Genomic DNA, 18125 nt, shown 5'->3' with positions numbered 1-18125 from the left:
ATTCTTACTTTTTAAGCCAAGGATGTTTCTAATGACTGAGTCATCTCCAAACATAAAAAAACTCAAAAGGAAATGTATAAAGCATGTTCGGACATCTTGGGCGTCCTGTAAAATACAAGCAGAAAATATATAAAAAGTATACATAATGCATGAGTGCAGGCATTCAAAGAAAATTGATCGCTACACCACAGTTCACGGAATCCCAGTTTCATCCCAAAAAGCCTGTTTTGAGGTTACCCACTCATCAGTGGATTTATATGAAAAACTCAAACACTACATAGATAGCAATAAAATTTCCAGTGGGTAAAAAATAAAAATGGTACATGCAAAGGTGGTGAAGTAACATATCATTCCCATATTCAGACCTTTGCGTCTCGTTTGTGAGGTAGCACACCAAGAGCCTTCAGGGTAAAATCAAAGGTTGACTGAACCTCTCGGGCTGCTGCCCCGCCCTGGGTAACCATAGCAACAAGGAGGCGCAGAACTGCCTTGACCATCTTGGGCGTATTGCCAGGGTTGAGACAGGAGTAGAGAAGCTTGAGGTTGTTCCTGATGATGCGCTGAACAAGATGGAGTCCGACCCTAGAGTTATCACTCTCAGCCGTGGAGAGTAGGATACATTCAAGAACTTCAAGAGCCATTTGCAACTGGTAAAATAATGATGAAATATAAAGATGATATGGATATATACAGTAATACTATAAATCTAAATAATCCTACAAATCTGACAGAAGGATTACAGAATCCTAAAAAATCAGACTGGGTCGACTACAGTAAAACCTGCGTATAAGAACCTAGATTTTTTTCAAGTCTGGCAAAACAGGGTCTTATATTTTGGGGTACAGTACTTAGAAACAATTCACGCAAAAAAGGTTCTTACTAGGCTCTTATTTTTTTCAAAGTTGCTTTAATCAACAGTACGATTCATAATTACAGAAGTATGACTGAATGTATAGCCACTTTGCTATAGTGAGATATCCTACTGTATGCGTGTTATACATACAGTATCTGTAATCTTATCTTTTTTGTTTATCTTAGCATTATTGGTAATATTTCAAAGCCCCGTAATTGGTTTCATTTTTCATGGAGTAACCCATTATATAAAAACCTTTTGAATTTTTGGCTTAGTAGGTTTTGGGGTATTAAAATCCAATTTCTACCTATAGGTTCTTAAATCAGTAGGTTCTTACATGCGGGTTTTTACTGTATCTCTAATTAGGAGACTTAAAGAATCCAACAAATCCTTACATAACAAAATCTTATCTTCAAATGTATTTTGACTAAAATACACCACTAGTTTGCAGTATTCTGCAGTTGGTCTATGTGTCCTTGCGCTTGTAATCACTTTGCAACTGGTGAATACATCAATTAAGGTGACATACCTCAAGCTGGTTATCTTGCTGTTTCCCTTTGTCCAACACTTTGAACAGCTCAGGGCATTGTGAATTCCCTCTAATGAACTCTCTTTGAAGTTCACCATTACAAGAAGAGCGGAATGCATCACGCAATCTCGTCAAGCCTGGGAAATGTCACACGACTTCATTACAAGGGAATGTTTGAGAAAGCAGCAGATGTGATTTAAACTGTATGTACCAAGAATGTCAACTTAGAGCCTGTTTAGTTGTTTAGTTTCTACTTTTTGTTATTATTTCTTGTTAAGAATTTCTATTAAAAGCATTTCCATCCTGTATTCAGGGGTAATTTGAATTTGAATGGGCCACACTGTCAACTGACTGGGAGGTCCTAATATTAATAATACTCACTGTCAAATCCATTGTATTGCAACTTTTATTTTGGATTTCGGTTCTGTCAGTTAAACCATTTTGAGTCAATCAGTCTCGCTTTGTGCACTTCCCTGGCTATCCTCTGGACAAAAACCAGACAGTGTTGTGACAGAAAGCCAGGCAACTGCACTAGGCCAGAGATGACAAGAATCTGATTAGCTTAGAGAAAATCCCAAAAGACAAAAAAAAATCGATGTTTTGAAAATGTGGCATCGCATACAACAGATACAACAGTAATATATTGCAAAATAATTAAAGCCCATGTTCTATTTAACTACATTATATAATGCACCAAACATTTATCAAAATATATTTTCTCTCTTGTAATCAACCGTAAATCAGAAATTTGTTAAAATGTTTGAGTGATCTTCCAAGCAAGAACCTATTCCCCACCAAGCTTATTAGGTTCTTATAATAAGGTTGCTTGACATGCCAAATTTAGCCTGTAGATTTTGAATCACTTGGTCAGTTGTGCAGGTGTTTAGATATCTTTAGCTTTACCCAGATTTATGTATGAAAATATAAATCCAGAAGTGTTTATCCAGTGTACAATCCTGAAAAATATTTTGTTGAGTTTCTACTTTTTGTTATTATTACTTTTTAAAAATGTCTATTAAAAGCATTTTCGTCCTGTATTCAGGGGTAACTTCGAATTTGAATGGGCCACACTGTTAACTGACTGGGAGGTCCACTCTTTACAATAATAATATGTGAGGGTTCACGAGAAAACCAAACATGGCTTCATTTGCATACAGTTTTAATCCGTTTCGCGAGTGCGAAGTTTCCGTTACACGAGCGCAAACTTTCCGTTAAGCAAGAGCAAGCTTTACGTTACGCAAGCGTGAGCTTACAAAGTCGATGGATGTCGTACAATTTCGGCCAAGCATTGGTGAAGCATTATCGTCGATTGTTTGAAGTTCAAGCATAACTTTCACACTTATTCCTCCAATACTTCAATACATCACAATTCCCTACGTAACTAACACCGCATTTATCCCTGAAGTACTTAGACTAAGGATTTCTAAGCCATTCCTGTGTGAATACAATAGCGCGGCTAAGATTAGTGATTTATTTGACCGGTTTACGTGTTTCGGTTTTGGCGTTATTTAAAAGAAACTTCGGCCAACATACACCAGTTCGAAGCACAACTTTCGCAATTATTCCTTCACACATTACAATTCCCTACGTAACTAACACCGCATTTATCCCTGAAGTACATAGACTAAGGATTTCTTAGTCATTCCTGTGTGAATCCAGTAATAAGGCTAAGATTAATGATTTTATTTGACGTGGTTATATTTGGTTTGGTTTCGGCGTTGTTTAAACAAGCACTTCAACCGAGATATAGGAGTTGGTAGTGCAACATTCGCACTTATTCTTACAATGCAAAACAGTAAAAGAGTTCAAACACATTTGAAATCAATACTATTTAGTTACTATTAGCAAATAATCATACATGATATTTTCGGCCTTATTTACATTTACAATGCATCGCCGAGAGAACATACAAAAGTTCGCACATTCGTAACAGTAAAACGATGAAAATAAAAGATCAATATTCCTTCGTTGCTAGCAGCTTTCGCACATTCGTAAAAATAAACCCGACGAAGAGATCGACATTCTTTCCTTCGAATCATTAGCCCGTGTTTATTAAAAATCTTTGTCGAAAAACGGCTCGCTGCTGTTCAAAAGTTTTTGCTTATGGGCATTCGTAGAAAGGCCCGTTGTTAACAATAAAGCCTCGATCAATGCAATTTGAAGCACACATGCTTGTCAAGAAAGTCGGCAAGTGCTATTGTTCTTAAATCGAGCATACATTAAATTTATCGAAAGTTTGGAGTCGTCTTATGCTCAAATTTCTCGCTAGCGAGAGCTTGCCGTTTTTGCTCTAGGGTCTTTCCGTTAAACGATCGCGAACATTCCGTTTTGGGTCTAGGGTCTTTCCGTTATGCGAGCGCAAACATTCCGTTTTGGGTTTAGCGGCTTTCCGTTACGCGAGCGCGAACTTTCCGTTTCGCTATCGCAAGCAATCAGTTTATATTCTGCAAAATGGCAAACTCGCGAGTTTGGTTTTACCGTGAACTGTCACATATTAATAATACTTAATATATTGCAACATAATTCAATTAAGAAAAAGTTGTCTGATCAATAAGTAGCAACCCCCCTCCCCCTAAATTAAAGAACTTGCACTACCCTAACATTAATGAGGAACCAACATAGGGCACATGCTTAGGGCAGGGTGACACAGCTCACGCACCCCCACCACACCCTGACCCCTCCCTGTTATAATATTAGTTTACTGCCCTCTTAGGAGCCCCGATTGTGCAGGGACACACTGCTGGAACGCAGGCTCAGTCACTGTTCTTAGTTAGTCACATGGAACTTGTGCCAGAGGTTTAGGTGAGTACAAAAACTACATATTGGCCGACAACCGTCTTATAACATCTCCCCCCCCCCCCCCCCATCCCCACCCCTTTGTATCGTCAAAAAACACCATTTTTCCATATGGTAGCTTTGTCTGCACATCCACCATCCATAGCACACGCCTGCTCCATTACATCATAACATGCAATCTAACTCATAAAGACTTTATCTGCATCGGCTCTTTGTCTAACCTTACCCGCTAGCAAAGTGCTTGACGCTTGCAGTAACTTTTTAACTTCTTCGACAAACGGTTTAAGGTTTGCCTCAGTGATCTCCAAGCCTCCTACCACACTTTTTTCTTTCCTTAGAACCTTCACAGGTTTTTCCGGGCTTTCTCGCTCTTTCTTCCTCTTCACCATCGAGAATACGGCCGAGCAAAACGCCAAACTAAAGCTCACGTGTTGTACTATGCGTCCACCATTTTGTTTTATCGACCGAGAGAGACTGGGGAGAACGATGGACCGTTTAACACAGGAGAGCGCAAGGGCAGTAGGAACAAAGTTTTCAGGATTGTTGAAATAAAACCACATAATAGTCACAATCTTGGCTAACTAAGGGGCGCAACCTCTTTCACTCGTATCTCAAAACTGTTCTTGGGTTATGTGTAGGATCTGCATATACCGGCATAAAAAAATACAATTATGAAAGAGTGGAATATGCTTCGAAAGTGTCTATAGCTTTGATATGACAATTTTTGGCACGGCGAGTTGTATCAGCAAGGAAACATCTCCCATATATGAAATGTATCAAAGATTCCATTTCCAAAACGGCGTTTTTGCGCTCGCCCCCAGGAACCATGCGGCTTAGAATACAATATGGCGCCCGATCATCGAACGGAGAGGGTTTTCCGCGATGATAACACCGAGTACCGCCTGCAATCAGGCTATTGACGGATCCGGCTGTTTTGGTTCTTAATTGTTTGTTATATTTTTCATATACACACCAAATAATAAAAGTCACTAGGCAAAAAAAAAATGCTTAATACAACATATAAGCCCATGATCTATTTATTTTCTCTATTGTTATCAACCGTAAATCACTGAATTTTGACAAAATGTATTAGAGTGTTTCAAACAAGAAACTATTCCCAGCCAAGCTTTTAATCTTTTGGTTCTTATACGCGGGTGTCAACTTATCCTTAGCTTTACCAAGATTTATGTATGAAAATAAAAACCCAGTAGTGTTTTATCCAGTGTACAATTTTGATTTTTTTTGGCCATGGGAGACATTGATAATTGACCCAATATTTGCTAACTGTTTAATTGATACAGCTAATTAAAACTTTAAAAGACCGTGTGCGCTTATTAGAAGGATTATATAAGACAATTGGTAATTGACAATATTAAAGCCAATTTCTAATTAAAATTATAGCCAAACAATGTTTGCATCGATCAACAAGGAATATAGTAAACGAAAGGAGAAAGCAAATTTGGAGCGCTATGTTAACAAGTAACACGAATCTGTAAGGATGGAACCCTTGGCATGGGTTTACGTCAAGGAATTCCCTCTAGGGCTGCTTAGTGGTGAGTATTTTGAGTGCGTGTGTGTTTAAAAGGCGAGGGCAACAATGTACCCGATGAACAAAGTCATCACATTTCATCACTTTTATATAAACTGGATCACTAAAAACCCTCTGTACATCATTACATTTGCGAATAATTTGAGATGGCCACGGGTTTTGTGAAAGGTTTTTGGGGCTCGTTTTGAGGCCATCGGAATCCTTCTTATGACTTTTTTCAAATTGCAGAAAAAATGTCTTCTCGCCTATTCCGAAAACAAAAATAGGGAATTTTGTACAAGATTAGAGATTGGCAAATAATAATATCGAAATTTTAAGAGATTTGGCATCAAAATTAGAAATTATATCTAAAAAGATCGTTGGGTGGGCCTTGTTTACTTCTACGTCTTTACTAAATAAAAACACTGTATACATGGCACAAGGTTGAGGTTAACATTTATGCTACCAAACTTGACAGAGACAATTATATAGTTGAATAAATGCAAAGAAAATTGTTGTCCCATTTCCAAATGAGGGGGAGGGGGGGGGGGGGGGGGGGGAAGGGGAAAGAAAATGTTGCGTGGCTTGTATCCCCGTGACGTCACACTGTAACCACAGTGAAAGCATGGCGGCGAAAAGACGCGCAAAAACGCATACCTCGCCATAACATCTAATCAAATGATCTTTCACACTAGCCAACATGTATAGTAGAAACTCTACTACGGCTTCATACAAGCAAGGTAAGTTTCTTCATAGTGTTACAGAAAAATTCCGTCATGCCAAAATAATGAAAGTTTCAGGCATTTATTTGCGAAGGTCACTTTGCCATTGTGCTTTGTTTGCGATGGAGTTGCTTTTTGTTTGGAGCGGGTCATTTGAAAGTGAGAGGTGTTTGAATATGCAAACTCACGACTTCAAATTCCTTATCCGTCATATAAGATTTGCATAAAGGCTGCGTAAAAAAAGAGACAGCGGTGGCAGGATAGCTCGAAAAATGTGCACGTTTGCCTTGTAAAGTTGTTGACTCAAGTTTCTCAAGCTTTTCATGTCACAATTTTTTTTTAACCTCAAGTCTCTAGTTTCCTGCCTGATTTTTATCCAAGACAAATATCGCAATTAATAGCATGCAATCCTCCAGTCTACCAGATTTAAGCACGATTCATGGAAAAGAAGGTAAAAGTTTCTCTCTTTTATTGTCAATGTATCCGGCAGTTGACTGGTTGGGCATGAATTTTTCCACGAACGTCAAAAGAAAACCAAAACATCACACAATCTTCAAAACACGTGTCAACGGTTATAACTGCGGCTTTTTTACTCAAAATGTATTAGTTTCCTCTTGACTTCAAGCTGTGTCGATAAATTATTCTCAAATGATAACAAATGTATCATGGTTGAACGTATTTAATTCTGCAGCTAATTGATGAACCGAGCAGTCAACACAAAGTTCCAATTTCATTTCAAATTGAGTAGTTCCGGTTGAACCTATAAAATAAATAAATCAATTATCAAGGTCATTATTTTTATTGAAATTTTTACCGATTCTATTTTGCGAGTCTGTATTATCCAGGTGGTAGGTTTTTATTTTTCTATGTAATATGCATTATAAAAAATATAGTAATTTTATTAAAATCTGCACATTAGGAAAAAATCAACATTGAATGATATAATTAAACCATATTAATGTGATATTATTATAAATTATTTAATATTTGGCAGTTCCTTTATAAGAAAAGTCTGGGTATCTTTTGCTAAGAAGGGTTTTGCATACCCCCCATGCCCACCCCTAGCCACGCACCTGAATCAAATCAACCTGCATTGGCTTAGACTGCTTCTGTTTACTCATAACACTTGCAGTCAAATAGTTTATATCCATCAGTGAAAACATAGAAGTACCATAACTGCTTGAATAAGTGCCAGGACACATATTTATCTTTCATGTTCCAGACAAGGTACTTTTTGGGGAGCATTTTAATTTAAAAAATCGGTAGTTCTATCAGTTTTAATTACTTCTAATATACAATACATTAACATACTTGATTTCAATATTAGATTCCTTATCTTGGCATCAGAGTCTATTACATAGCCCCTTACATAAGCCATTACATTATTATTTTTGTTCTCCTCAATAAAATAATTTTGTAGTTTTGACTAATCTACAATCTTGCTGTGAAGCACAAAAATTTTATCCCCTTAATTTTGATGTTATACCGTAAGACGTATTTTTTATCCAGAGACTTTAACTGTTTGACATTTGTTACATGAATCCATGAATCTTTATCTCAGGGAGTCAACAGTGGATCTCTCCTTATCAACCAAGAGTCCAATCAAAGCTTTTGGATAAGTCATCTAGTGAGCCGTCATCACCTCAACCCAGGCACAAGGATACAGGTATTGGTACAGATGTCAAGCTAAGATAGTAGGCACACCATGTCATAGGCTGGAACCAGCTCCCCATTTAAAGTTCCAATATATACTGCAGTAAATAAAATGTGCTGGTTTCTCTACAATGGTGCTGGCTTCTTCTAAAGTATAGTTTCAGGGGCTTCAGATCCTGGTATTGTTTAAAGGTGTCAATCATACCTCTATTTAGACTTCTAGACGATTCTTGAGTCATGCACAGCATCAATTCCCACTTGGGAAGGTTTTTAGTTGATTTTGTGCCATATTTTACTTAATTTCCCAGCAAACTAACAGCCACATTTCTTAATAGGGACAACACTGTTTGGCTTGTATATCCAAGTAACTTAATTGATATTCTATTGAGACCGTGTAGCAGACTTTGATCTTTCCAAATTGAAATGACTTTTGTTTCCCTTCTTTTTCACTAGGATCAAACAAGAGAAAAGACTCCTCTAGAAGAGACCATTCACACACCAGTAAATATTCCAGCAACAGTTATGAGGACGTCAGTGAACCCAGGTGGACAGGAAAACTTTCTCAGTCTACACCCTCAAGCAGTGCAAGTAGTCTGTCTGGACGAAACTGGCCACCTAGCAAGATAGATATCAGAAACCAGGTATAAGCTGTGTTTGAAATGATTCCAGCTTAGGTCTATCCATCCATCCATTCTCCGTCCAGCCACCTGTCTTGCCTGTTTACCTATCTGTCTGTTTTTTTTTTTTTTTAACTCGTGAATGCTTGCAAAGCATTTCCGAGTTATTGGAGGGACTTCTGTTCACTCTATTGTCGGATTGATCATCCATAAACTTTTTATGGTCTTTCTCTGCTTGAGCAACACAGCAATCCTTAGATCATATATATACTTTTGGTGTTCAACTTCCAGTTAAAGCCTAGTACTATAAAAGGGCTAGGTCATCGTCCTGTGACCGCTACGATCATTCCTGAGTATGACCGTAAAGTATTTATAAGCTAGTTTCTTCAGAAAAGTCTTCCATGTGGGTTGAGCGTGCCATGCGCCTTTGTCACTGACGTCAATCAGTCTTCTTTGGTTCAGTCCAAAGCTATTAGTTTGCAAACAAAACAAGTAAAATGCTAGCAAAGCTTTTAATTCTATTTGTTTTAGACCTTGCCAAACTCGTCTCTGGATTTTTGCTTGAATTTGTGCTCAATGAGCAACTAGCCAAAACTGCGACTTTTAAGTCCTAGAAACACAAGGGAAAAGCCTCTGTTAGCAGGGTCTCTATTTGCAGGGTAATAAAAAAAGCCTCTGTTAAAAGGACAAAATAAAAGAGGATAGATTTCCACGAATTAATTTTTCACAATTCTTCCCATTCAGCTAAACTAAATATCAAACAAAACTTGTACAAACACATGGCCCTCGCTTATTCATCGAATAACGATTAACTTTCTAGAATGTTGACATGCATAAAACACATTGTATGACAGTAGGGTGATCAATTATTGCGGGTATTTTATTTTGTTTCCGGAAAGAATATGCTGAAATTTGACATGCTAGCAAAAACGGTACGATACCAATAGCACTGCTTGATTCAGTAATTCCACATTAGTCTAGCAGTGCAGATACTTGGCTCGGACCACAGCGACCGGGGTTCAATGACAGCATTTTTTTTATCACTGACAGCATTTTTTCTGTTTTTTTATTTTAATTTTTATAACAACAACAACAACAATAACAATAATTAATAATTATACTGTTCTCGGTGTGTCATGACATCAAAAAGAAAAAAGGTATAAGGACATTTTTATGTACTCTCAGCATCTTTGATGTTTTCTATCTTTTATGCACACAAGAAAATAACTAAAAAAAAATTTGCATTCACAAGTTGGCTCACAGAGCCTTTGATTTGTACTGCTGGCTATGGGTATTTGTTTTTCACTTAATACATGTCCTCCCTCTCTTGTAGCCTGAGCCTTCAAGCTATAGCAAATATACGGGGCAATCCATGTATGCCACAGCTCCACCTGAAGGTAAGGATCAATATCACAAGTAGCTAATTAATACAGTATCTACTTGTGCTGAAAATCTTCCTTTTTATAGGTTTAAAGTGCTGGGGCACTTATTGTTTTACTTCACTAAGAACACAGTGTTGGGTGTTTGTAGGCAATGTAAGCTGCAGTACTGAGCAACGATGCAGTGTATACAAAGCATTTTGCACCCACTATTCCTTTCAACCTGTGACTTTAATTTGTCAAACTCAGTACTTCTCAGGCCCATACTCGGGGAAGGGGGGGTACAGGGGGTGCAGGGGGTGCACAATGGCCGAAGGTCCACTTACGGTTCTCAATAGACATGCTATTAGTAGCCAAAACTGTAAAGCATAAGCAAGATCACTCTGGTCGGTGGCCAAATGGACAATAAATGTCCCGCGGAGATACTGCAAATGCATAAAAAATCCCTATTTGTTCTTTCCGGGGTAGCCAGATTTTTATCAGATCACTCACCTCCCCCCCCCCTCCCCTGAAAAAATTGCCTTAGGATGACTTATCTTTTTTTGATTCCACCCCCCACCCCCCCCCCCCCCCCCAAAAAAAAAAAAAAAAAAAAAAAACCTGGGTACGGGCCTGCTTCTCTAGATAAACAAGTAACCAGTGTAAGTTGCAGGGTACTAACCCTTGGGTCTCCTCTTACCACATCTCTGGATGCTCTATGACTTAAACCCCTCCCTTCCCTGTCTGGCCACCTGATCATGAGGGGAGGAGAGATGTGGCATTCAGTTAATCATCTGCTGTATTTTACTTTTGTTTTGTTTCTTAGGATATCCCTTGGCAGCATTTGATGCAGCATCAGTGGCTTATGTGGCTCCTCAACAGCGACATGAAGCCTATCCCCTTGATGGCTTTGCCACCCCTACCGGGCTCACCAGTAAACCAAGGACGGCGTCAAGTGCTGCAAGCACAGATGATGATAAACTTGACTCTCTGATCAGAGCAAAAGATGAGCTCATCAGACAGAAGGACCAGATCATTGAAAGGTAGATGATCAGATCATTGGATCATTACAGGATCATTATCATCATGTTGTTACCATACACAGCACAGTGTCATCACCATGTCTGTGACAATGTTATCACCATGTCAATCACATGTCATCACCCTCCATATCCATTACAGTGACCACCATGTCCATAACGTTGTCATCACCATCCATGTCCATTACAGTTTCATCACCATCCATATCCATCACAATGTCATCACCAGCCATGTCCATTACAGTGTCATCACCATCCATATCCATCACAATGTCATCACCAGCCATGTCCATTACAGTGTCATCACCATCCATGTCCATTACAGTGTCATCACCAGCCATGTCCATTACAGTGTCATCAAGATCCATGTCCATTACAGTGTCATCACCATCCATGTCCATTACAGTGTCATCACCATCCATGTCCATCAAAGTGTCATCACCATCCATGTCCATCAAAGTGTCATTGCCAGTCAATTTCCTTCACAGTGTCATCACCAGCTGTGTCTATCATAGTGCCATCATGTCTTCATCACCGATGCCCATCACAGTGTCATCAAAATAGTCTATGTTGCCATTTCAATCATTGTCATTGTGTCACCACCCTCATTAATCCTCATCACAATACCATCATGTCATCACCATCCATGTCCAACACAGTGTCATCACCACCCATGTTCATTACTGTGTAATCACCATCCATGGCCATCACAGTGTCATCATCATCCATGTCCATCACGGTGTCATCAGCACCCATGCCCATCATATTATTATCACCATTTTTATCCATTACAGTGTCATCACCATCTATGGTCATCAGTGCCATCACCGTCACACATGCCCATCTCAGTTTCATCATCATCATTACCATCATCCCTGAATATGTTCATGATGGTGTCATCACCAGCCATGTCAATAAATGCCATCACCCTCCATACCCATCACATCGTCATCATGCCATCATCATGCATGGCATTCATAGTGTCATCATGCCATCAAATTAATATCAGAGTGTTGGTAATAACAATACCATCCATGACTAGCCAACACCAAACAACACACATGGCACCATACCAGGATGCAGGCATGACATCTCCATTCATGTTACACCAGTCTTCAAGCTGTCTGTCCTTTCCTCTCAGACAAAAGAAATCCATCCAGCAGCTTCAGCAGCAGCAGCTGAACCTTGACGCCAAGCTACAGCACATGCTGGTGACAAGGTCATGTGGTCAGGAGGGCATGGTCACTGTCAAGCTACAGGAGTACCAGTGTGAGATTGCACAGCTAAGGGCAACCATTGCACAGATTACGTCGGATAGGGATGTTGAATTAGACAAACTGAAGAGAAAGTTGGGGTAAGGGATTGTACTAGATACAGCAACTGAATATTGAAATTTGCTTTTGGAAAGCTAAGTGCAGTTAGCTAGGTACTATAAGATTGTGCAGCTAACGGCAACTAACACACAGATAACATTACAAATACAAATACACGCTTCTTGACCTATTTAGTTTATTTTTTTGATAGTGGTTTTGATGGCAGGTGGTGGAGGTGAAAATGTTTATTGTTTCGAATGTTTCTAAGTGTGAAATGTGTTTAATATGGTATAGTGTGTCATATGCTACATTTTGAAAAAGGCATAAGCTTCAAGTCCATATTTGTTCTCATTCTTACTAAAAGCCTTTCTTGGCCATGTTGGTTGGCTAGTGATGTTCACGTCACTCAGATACATGTAGCACCTCACTTGCATCCTTATTGTCCTGTGTCCCAAAACCAAGGTGGTCACAGTAGCATGCTTTTCGTGGTGATGGTTAAAATGATTTCAGGGAAACAGAGTACATTCTTCAACAAATGGATTCAAGTGTTAAACAGACAGCTGCTATCAAGGAAAAGGATGTTGACTCCCTACAGCAACAGGTACACAGTAAAAATATACTTTAAAACAACTGTTTTCATATTTCATTTGGAGAGATACTCTTGGTAAGACTCTCCAATCGAAGGCCATTCCTTTATCTTCTTTATGCGATCGTTTTACATAAAAGTTGTGCTTCTCTCGCTGTTGTTACTGGAGAGATCGATTGCAGTCCAGATGTTCAACTGATAATGATCAATTGTAGTCCTAAATGTTTTTTGGCAAGAGCATCTTCGGAAAGCTGCACGGTTTTAACCAAAGGCTGAAACTAGAAATGTTATCAAATACTCCGGAGAAAAGCACAACATAAAACTTTGTCTGCCAAGTATGGACGATTTTCATTCTACTTGTACGTATGTGCCCCTAATACAGGTGCATACTCAGGATTTGCTGATTGGGGGTAGGGTGGGGGGTGTTGCACAGTTATAGTTCAGTTATGGTTATCATATGGAAAAGTGTAATACGATTCTTCACTGTGAATTTTATATGTTAACATACTTAGGATAAGATATCATCTCAAATGTAGAGAGAGTTATCTGACCTGATCCTCAACCCAGGTGTATTAACTTGAAAGCAAAGACATACTGTCTTTGAGTGAAATGTATATGTATTTTTCTACAGCTTGCTGAGAAGGACAGAAGGATTGAAGAACTCAACTCGAAACTTGAGAGCTCCAAAAAAGATGTCCTCAATTCAAAGTATGTATAGAATTTTTAAGCAGGAGTTCCAATTATTGCTTGCTACACCTGCAAAGCTTCTTACCCTAAAACATGTTTTATATCCCTATTTTCTTCCAGTATAAAAAAAATTACATTCTTCCTACTGTATAAAAAAAATCTAAAAACGTTATATGCTTGTTCTGACAGCTTTTGGTATTCTTAATACCCATTTTAATCGTACAAAGTAGAAGCCCGCAATTTCCGAACTGTGTGTGTTACTCATCTGATGCCTTACCTTTTCGCAGGCGCCGGGCAGAGAGTCTAGAACGCTACCTTTCTGATGTCCCAACAGTGGAAGAACACCAGAAGACTCTCAAAACTATATCCTTACACTGCCCCCAATGAACGAAAAGTTCAAAGCGCTTGGGAAGCTTTAAACCCTTCTTGTTCTTCCTCCTATTTTCTCCCTTTTTGGCTTCTCGTTTGCTTTGTGCTTTCTGCCCCCTATTCTACTCCCTGGGCTCCTAAGGATTCCCTGTCCCAAAGTAGAACTCCTATTGTGTTAAGTCTTTTGGATTCATAAAACATGATTTCATATACTTGATAATCCATGAGGTGTTGTTTTGTTCTTGACTGAATACACCTGAAAGATGTCCGTGAGGAATGTGAACGCCTCCAGGAAATAATCACCAACAAGGATAAAAAACTTGCGCATCTGAATAAAGCATATGGGGTCAAGGTAGGACTTTGCTTGGTCATTTCAGTCTTTTTGTTGAGAATGTTTGTTTTTTTCTTATCTGATATTTTCTTTCAGTCGGAGGACCTAAAAAAGCTGCACAAACAAAACAAAGCTTTGAAGGAGAAAGTAGAGAAGTAGGTTTTTGAAAGAATTACGCAATGTACTTTTTGAAATTTAGAATCAACGCTACACAATTAATATCAATTTCCGCCACAGCTGCATCATTTGGTACGTAATTCTGCGTTAGTTTGCAACAATTTCTTGTATTCCAGCCAGGAAAAATGTCTGGAGAAGTTTAAGGCAAATGGCCCAGTATCTGAAGTTGAGTATGAAGACCTGAAAATGGAGAATGAACGACTTCAGGCAGAACTCAGCCGTACTAAAAAGGTGAGCCTGATGTATGATTGCTCTTCTAGCTCATGCAATTAGAAAAAACATCTAGACATTGTTGATGTATCTCCCTAATTCCACCACGCCTACGCAGACCACGTAGTTATTCTTCAGCTGGCCTGTTGTTTCTAGTTGTATCATTTTATCAGGACCCTTATAGTAGCCTGTCATCGACATCGGATGTAGCACCCTTTTTAAGGGAACAACACCTTCCAGCCCTGTTTGTATTTGCAATTGAAGGTCCTTGAGGCGAAGCATAAAAAGATGAAGTCATTCCACGAGCAATCTCAGAAAGATCAGAAGGCTCTTGAAGAACGATTGGTCCAGGAGGAGGTATTGGCCAATTTGCATATGGTGATGTGATGATGCCAGTAATAATAACGATAACGGTGCTAATTATGGTGGTGGTGATGGTGATGGTGATGCTGGTGCTGGTGGTGATACAATAATGCTATATGATGTTACAGTAGTTGTATAATGCTGATGGCAGTGATGATAATGATTATGGTAATGGTGATGCTGATGGCGACAATGATGATAATGATTCTATTGATGGAGGTAGTGGAATAATGTTGATAGCAATGGTGATGGTATTGATGATGCTGATTGCGGCAATGATGATAATGATGATGGAGGTAGTGTTATAATGTTGATGGCAATGGTGATGTTATTGATGATGGTAATGGTGGTGCCGATTGCGGCAATGATAATAATGATTATGGAGGTAGTGTTATAATAATGATGGCAATGATGATGGTATTGATGATGCTAATGGTGGTATTGATAGCGCTAACGATGATAATGATGCTACTGGTGATGAAAGTTGTATAATGTTGACGGCAGTGATGATAATGATGATGATAATGGTGATGCTGATGGTGGTAATGATGATATTGATGTTGCTATCGATAATAGTGGTATAAAATTGGTGAGAGTGATGGTGATGATAAGATGTTAATGGTGGAGTATTATAATATTGTTGCGCGTTGCTGAGGATTTGTGGATGGGTGTCAGCTTACTGATTCTGTATCACACAGAACATGGTAGTTGCACTGAGGGATGAAGTGAATAGTCGTGACCAATCTATCAGAGAATTGAGGAAGTCCATCAAAGAGGTACAGCTTTAGTAATGTAATCCAAAGACGATTTACATCTGCGTGAAAATAAACCTACCCATCCCTTTGATAAAGCATTTTATACTTATCGTCTCTTGTTTTGTTTCGTCTAGTTTTGTTAAAATTGTGTTGGGTAGGCAATTAAAGAACAAATACATCAACATACATTTTAGAACATATGTCACGTTTAGTCGAGTTAGGGGAAGAGGAATATTACACAAAAACGATAGGGCTCGAGCGTAACCTATGTGTTTGGTTAAGGTTGGTTTTCAAAAGGCCGCAAACACAAGCGAAACACAAATTCGAATCGGTTAAATGCAATCGCAAACGCAGGGTAATCAAGCAGTTTGGTTCTCTTGCTTGTGCGTTCCCGTGAGAATCGGAAAACTACGTGCGTTTCGCTTTCGTTCTGTTAAGAACCAACTTTAATAACCGTATTGTTGGTTACTATCTATCAGGTGTCATGTCAGATGCAGGACCTTATGGAATCCAACTTAAACTTGAAGTCGGCGTGTGATAAGGTAAGTAATGATAATAACACCTGTGTTCTCACTGTGCTCTTGAGAGTGGCAACTAACAATTGTTAAAACAACCGCTAATCCTGCTTTTTCACTCAGTACGAAAAGGCGAACTCGAAGGAAAAGCGAGAAGCAAACAGCAGACTGTGGAGGGAAATGGCCCGTTGCGCGTCTGACCTTAAGGGCGTGGTTCAGCTCTGTTCGGCCAGAAAGAACGGCGAAGATCCAAACATATCACTTCTCTTTGGAAGCAAAGGTACAGTGTAGAACCACGCTAGCTCGAATTCTGAAAAAAAAATAAGTTCGAGTCAGTGGGATTCAAGTTATCCGGGCTTTAAGTTCGAGTTATCCAGTTATAACTGAACGTTACGTCGAAACCAAGGGAACTCGAAGGAACTACCTTCAGGATACCCGGCCAAAATTGTTCTACGAAATAGCCAGGCGCGTACCCAGGATTGGCTGAGGGGGGTGCGCAGTCATACGTATCATATCAAAAAGCATAGTATTTGAAGATTCCTTTATAAGAAATGACCCACTTTTTGGCGGCCAAAGAGGCTGTGCACCCCCCCCCCCCTCCCCGTGTAAGCGCCTGAGAACTTCATGCCTTAGGCTAAGTTCAAACGTCGTATTATCGATGAGCCGTATTCAATGCGAATGCGTGCAAATGGATCAAGTCGAATGCCTCATCTTCGAATTCGTCGAATTCGAGTTATCTGAGTTTGAGTCAGAGGGGTTGTAAAAACGAATCCTCCTCTGCGGGAAACATTTCTGGTAAAGGGCAACTAAATAAAGTATGAGAGCTTAGATCTTCCAGTGTTTTTGTTCTCTTGTATGTTGAGGGGTGTGCGCTTTAACCCAAGAAATCTGCAAGCTAACAAGACCCCTATCATTTCACAGGTAATACCACCGTGACAGAGGAATTTGGCGAGTTCACTGATGATGTTGACAGTGTAAACAAAAGAATACTAAAACTAAATGAGCTACAAACAGAAATAGAAGCGTTAAGAACATTTATCTCCGATCAGTATGCAGAGGACATTGGTAATAACTGTACCACGCAATGATAGGGCGTGTAGCCACATTGCCTTGCCGTTCTGTTTGGGTTTCCTGTGGAGGATGAGAGTTGTGGTGTCACAATATGCCTCACGATTCGTCTCCCGGTACGAAGGTCAGGGAATGGGGCATAATGCATTTAACAAGCGAACAGTGTAGGCACTGTTCTCTGGTCAAATCGCTTGCGTTCCTTGCAATGCATAGCTCATTCTTTTGACGATGTTGAATGGACGGTAAATTCACTGAATGGAATCGACATGAAAGCCACCACTCTAGAATATAAGTTTCAATATCGAAATTTAGCAAATGCTAGATCAACTATTTATAGCAAATGATATATATTTTGTAAATAAATGTAATTATTGTATATACGGATTATATAGAGACAGGAGACCATTATGGTCTCTTGATAGAGATAAATATTAAAGTATACTTCAATAAAAATTATTCCATTCAACTTGACACTTAAAAGAGTGCTTATGAGATATGGGAATAATTGTTTACTAGGGCCGGGTTCCTAGAAAGCAAGTTAACGCTAACCATGGAATGAATGCCCTTTTATCCTTCAAATGTCGAGATTGTCGTAATTATCGGTAGGTTTGCTCTGAGCTGCTTTCCAGGAACCGGCCCCAGCAGACTGAGGAAC

The 18125-nt window shown here is 39.2% G+C and overlaps 2 protein-coding genes across 4 annotated transcripts in view; one reads left to right on the top strand and one right to left on the bottom strand.

The window, feature by feature from the left end:
• Positions 1-4650, bottom strand: part of LOC116620160 (nucleolar pre-ribosomal-associated protein 1) — a 39155-nt gene extending 34505 nt beyond the window's left edge. For both annotated transcript variants that reach the window (XM_048721882.1, XM_048721883.1), the window contains exons 1-4: positions 4405-4650; positions 1383-1519; positions 366-647; positions 9-105 (exon numbers count right to left, since the gene is read on the bottom strand). In XM_048721882.1, coding sequence (XP_048577839.1) covers positions 9-105; positions 366-647; positions 1383-1519; positions 4405-4567 — 679 coding nt within the window. In that variant the 5' untranslated portion in view covers positions 4568-4650. The remainder of the gene's footprint in view (positions 1-8; positions 106-365; positions 648-1382; positions 1520-4404) is intronic.
• A 1011-nt stretch (positions 4651-5661) lies between these two features.
• On the top strand, positions 5662-17941 carry LOC5516038 (centrosomal protein of 85 kDa). Of its 2 annotated transcripts, XM_048721894.1 has the most exons (18): positions 5662-5731; positions 6402-6446; positions 7990-8094; positions 8535-8722; positions 10032-10095; positions 10883-11099; positions 12238-12450; positions 12920-13010; positions 13627-13703; positions 13970-14045; positions 14308-14403; positions 14479-14537; positions 14676-14790; positions 15034-15126; positions 15831-15908; positions 16367-16429; positions 16526-16682; positions 17324-17941. In XM_048721894.1, the coding sequence occupies exons 1-18, from the start codon at positions 5677-5679 to the stop codon at positions 17488-17490; spliced, it is 1959 nt and encodes a 652-aa protein (XP_048577851.1). In that variant the 5' UTR covers positions 5662-5676; the 3' UTR covers positions 17491-17941. The 2 variants fall into 2 exon arrangements, with proteins under 2 accessions (XP_048577851.1, XP_048577852.1); XM_048721895.1 differs by lacking the exons at positions 5662-5731; positions 6402-6446 and adding an exon at positions 6656-6879.
• Positions 17942-18125: the final 184 nt, after the last annotated feature.

This window comes from Nematostella vectensis, chromosome 14 (assembly GCF_932526225.1).
Source record: "Nematostella vectensis chromosome 14, jaNemVect1.1, whole genome shotgun sequence".
NCBI lineage: Eukaryota > Metazoa > Cnidaria > Anthozoa > Actiniaria > Edwardsiidae > Nematostella > Nematostella vectensis.
This window is presented reverse-complemented; position numbering and strand designations above follow the sequence as displayed.

Coding starts and splice junctions, on each gene's coding strand:
- LOC5516038 (XM_048721894.1), top strand. CDS start 5,677: ATGGAACCCTTGGCATGGGTTTACGTCAAGGAATTCCCTCTAGGGCTG. Junction 10,096..10,882: donor TGCCACAGCTCCACCTGAAG/GTAAGGATCAAT, acceptor TTTGTTTCTTAG/GATATCCCTTGGCAGCATTT. Junction 16,430..16,525: donor TGAAGTCGGCGTGTGATAAG/GTAAGTAATGAT, acceptor TTTTTCACTCAG/TACGAAAAGGCGAACTCGAA.